Raw genomic sequence first — 4,122 nt, forward strand, 5'->3', positions numbered from 1 at the left:
GACAGGTGCGACCTTGCGGGGGCAGGTGCGACCTTGCGGGGGCGGATGCAGCCCCGCTGTGACAGGTACAATCTTACAGGGCTCAGAGCAACCTTACGGAGATAGGCGCATCCTTACGGGGGTCGGTATAAACCTATGGGAGTAGGTGCAATCCTACGGGAGTCGGTGCAACCTTATTGCAACCCTATTAGGGAAAGTGCAACCCTACAGAGCGAGGTGTGGTCTTATGGGGGGTGCGTGCAACCTTACAGGGGTAGATGTAACCTTCTGGCGGCAACTGCAACCCCGTGGGGGCAACTGCAGCCCTACTGGGGTAAGTGCAATCCTGCAGGGGTAGGTGCAACCTTTGGGGTCAGCTGCAACCCTATGGGGCCGGGGGCCCTACCTGCGTTGATTTCCAGCCGAGGGGTAGGCGGGGTGGGAGGCAAAGCTGGCTCAGCGTGGCTCCGCCACGCTCCTGGGTTGGGGGCTGCCCCAGGGAGCAGAGCACACCCACATGGCGAGTAGCTTAATCTGCAAAGAAGCTTGACTGGGGGCTCAGCAGGGAGGCTCTCGCTGTGAGGGCCCCACACAGCTTGGCCTTGTTTTGGGGAGCAGGAGGGCAGAAGGAGGGCCGGGGGGCTGGAGGGCAGGCAGCCCGGCCAGCCGGAGCTGACGTGTGCCCTCACTGGCAAGAGGATGCCCAGCGTGGCTGTGCGTGTGTGCAATTTTAGCTGCAATTCTCCTGTAGTGTCTTCACAAAAGGGAGAACGCAATCTGATTTTGGCTGCAGGATTTAGGGGGAGAGTGGATGACATTCAATAGGTTTGCAGCACGCGCACACACACACACAAAAAAAAGATACATCTGTTGGGAGGTAAGTGTGTCCAGCCTTGGCAAAAGCATGACAAATCTTAGGAGTTACGGAAAGGGCACTGGTGCCTATTTCCTAAATATCCCCCCAGCCCAAAACGGTGCTCTCGATTTCTGTCTCACATGCAAAACCAATGCTTGTTTCTTTCTGTGATTCTCCCGACAGGAGCTGGTGACCTGACCGGGGATGCTATGGGCTATGTGACAGGCGTGCTGGCCGTGCTGATACACGCTGCCTACCTGGTGCTCATTCAGAAGACCAGTGTAGATAGTGAATACGGACCCCTGACAGCTCAGTACGCCATCGCTGTTTCGGCCACCCCTTTTCTCATCATCTGCTCCTTTGCCAGCATGGATTCCATCAACGTCTGGTCATTCCCGGGGTGGAAGGACCCCGCCATGGTATGCATCTTTATCGCTTGCGTCCTGATTAGCTGTGCCATGAACTTTACCACCCTTCACTGCACTTACATTAACTCAGCTGTGACCACCAGCTTCGTGGGGGTGGTGAAGAGCATAGCAACCATCACGGTGGGCATGGTGGCATTCAATGATGTGGAGCCCACAAAGTTATTTATAGCCGGTGTCGTGGTCAACACCTTGGGGTCTGTCATTTACTGCGTGGCCAAGTACATTGAGACCAGACGGCAGAGCAATTACGAGGACCTGGAGAAAGAAGCTAGAGAAGAGGAGGGGGAAAGGCAGGCTGGGGACCAAGCACTGTTCGCGATGGAGGCGATTTCCCAGGAGAAGGGGGCTGGGGAAGCAGCAGTGGAAGGATCAGCCACAGGGAACAGCCAGAGCGGAGAGGAGGAGAGGGACGGCACTGAGAAACCTGCCAAGGGACCGGCGGTCCAGGGAAAAGCCACCGGCACACAAGAAGTGAACAGGAGCTCGCTGAAGGATGCCTATCTTGGAGTGTGGAGGTTGGTGAGGGGTGCTAATTATATAAAGAAGGATTATTTGATAGAAAATGAAGAGCTACCAAACCCTTAAAAAGCAGGTTTGAAAATCTATTGCTTGAGGACAGACACCTGGTTCTCTGTACAGGGGGAAAGGCAGAGCATACATTTCCACATCAATGCTGACAAATCCAAATCATGTAGGATGACTTTACCTCATTGTCAAAAAGCAAAAGGTCAGAGTTTGCTCATGCTTTGGGCTTGCTTTCAGCTGCTTTCAGTACATCAGTTTAGACCCACCACAGCTAAAGGTGCCGAGTCCTCTGCTGTGGATACAGAGAGAGTTGGGTAGCGCAAGTCACGGGGCGCTTGCCCAGCAGCCTGGGCCATGAGGGACACCAGTACCATTAAGTTAGTCGGCAGTGCCAGTGACACGGCGGTGGCCTGTAGCTTAGCTTGTGTCTGGAGCCTTGTGATTTTAACACCATTTGGAGGCTCTGTCGATGTGCTTCCGTATCTGTATCCATCCAATTATAGGTAGTCAATATAAATATATTCCTGCAATATATAAGCTCCTATTAACTGTACTTTATGTGCTCCTCTGTGTCGATACAATTGCAACAGAGCTAGAGGTTGTGCCACTTCAATTATATTGGTGTAGAATCACCCTCTTAACTGAAGAATTGAAACTCTCCCTGATTCCTTGGCCAGGCTGGGCCTTGGACCTGGTTTACATTGGGTAGTTTGTGTCTTCAGTAGAAATACTTTTGTCTTGTGGTGGTGTACATGAGAACAGAACCAGATCTGAACTTTTGAGAAGCTGTGGTCAGCAAAAGAAGGATGTTTTTCTATGAGCTTTAACTACATGTAGCATTGGGAATATTAGTTTGACCCAAATAAAAGGGATTGGAAATGTTGGACTGTATTTATTTGATTTCGGAGGGCTATAAAAAAACCAAAACCAGGGGGACGGTGCGTGCCTTGTGCTATCCCCTCCTTGCACCCTAAAGTCGGGTGAATCAGAGCCTGGCTTGGAACCTAGGTGTCCTCTCCATCTCCCTCTCTCGGAAGTACAGGCTGATAGGAGACCTGGGGACACCACCTCTGCCGGGGTTCCCAGGAGTGCTTTTGCGGGACAGTTTTGCTGTATCCTGGCCGCGTGTTGGGACATGGCTTTGTGCGTATCAGCCCTCGCTGTCCCCGCGCTGTGGTGTCCAGTGGCAGAAAGTGCGGGCAGGCAGGCAGGCAGGGAGCTGCAGCGTGCTCCAGCAGATCGCACGGCCAAGCGCTCGCGGGCTGGGATGCTCGGTGCCCTCGGCACGGAGACATCCGTGGCTTTGGTGGAAGCTGCTGCCCTGCGCCCAGCCTGTCCCCGCGGGCTGCGAGGGGCAGCGCTGCCTCTCCGCCCTGGCCGTTCCAGCGCTCCTGTGGGAAGCGGGAAGCAGGCGCTCCAGTGGGGCCTTTACTGAACATGCTAATATTTTGTACCACATGCATTTAACGGGAACGATGGGGAAACAAGCATTTGAGTATTTCTTAGCCTGGGGATACCCTTTTGGGAGGTGGGAGTCCTTGGGTCAAACCTTTGCTCAGAAGTAGGCAGAGAAGAGATTTGACTCCGAGTCTTCCTCATCCCAAAAGGGTGCTCCAACCATCGGGCCATCTTGACCACAGGCTGAAACAAGTTGTTATCATCTCCTGAGAAAACGAACCAAGTTTGTTGTTGTTGTTATTATTATTAATTAAGCCACTGAACTGAAAATCAATTATTCCCACAGCCCTCATTAATCAGTGCCTAGCCCAATGCCTTCTCAAGCCAAGCAGGCAGCATTAGCCTCACAGCACGTTCAGCGCTGAAATCCGAAACGAGCAATTTACCCAGTAGGGAATATTTGCAAAACTGATCTCTGGGGAAGCTTTAGATTCTTGTCAATAAATGCAGGCAGAAACATCGGGTGCGACAGTATGTTTTTTGAGTGCAGAAGTTGGGTGACCTGGCATCGCCCATGAATTTTGAAAGAGGCGGTTGTAAAGACATTCAGGCTAAAAGCCTGTAGCTGCTGAGCTGGGGGACGGGGCGTGGAGATCTGTACATCACACGTTATGTATAGCTTGTGTTTAAGAGTCGAGAGGTACTGGCTGTATGCCAAAATACGTTTACTTTCTGCTCGAGCTCCATATGGCACCTTTTGCAATAAAAGCACTATTTATTGTTTATAGGCTGATATAGTAGGGGTTTTGTTAGTTTTTCAAACACATCCTAGACTAAAGAAGTTTGTGCCTATGACTTATAGTTGCTGTATTACTGAACTCATTATGACATTGAACTGCATTGTAATCATACAGATGGCTGAAGAGAAACCCACAT

General features: G+C 51.7%; 1 protein-coding gene across 1 annotated transcript in view; it reads left to right on the forward strand.

Annotated features, from left to right (window-relative positions):
* Positions 1-1,848, forward strand: part of SLC35D3 (solute carrier family 35, member D3) — a 6,931-nt gene extending 5,083 nt beyond the window's left edge. The window contains exon 3 of the mRNA XM_009319143.1: positions 1,019-1,848. Within this exon, the coding sequence (XP_009317418.1) occupies positions 1,019-1,848 (830 nt within the window). The remainder of the gene's footprint in view (positions 1-1,018) is intronic.
* Positions 1,849-4,122: the final 2,274 nt, after the last annotated feature.

The sequence above is a fragment of the Pygoscelis adeliae genome, unplaced genomic scaffold (genome assembly GCF_000699105.1).
Source record: "Pygoscelis adeliae isolate BGI_AS28 unplaced genomic scaffold, ASM69910v1 Scaffold172, whole genome shotgun sequence".
NCBI classification, from domain to species: Eukaryota; Metazoa; Chordata; class Aves; order Sphenisciformes; family Spheniscidae; genus Pygoscelis; species Pygoscelis adeliae.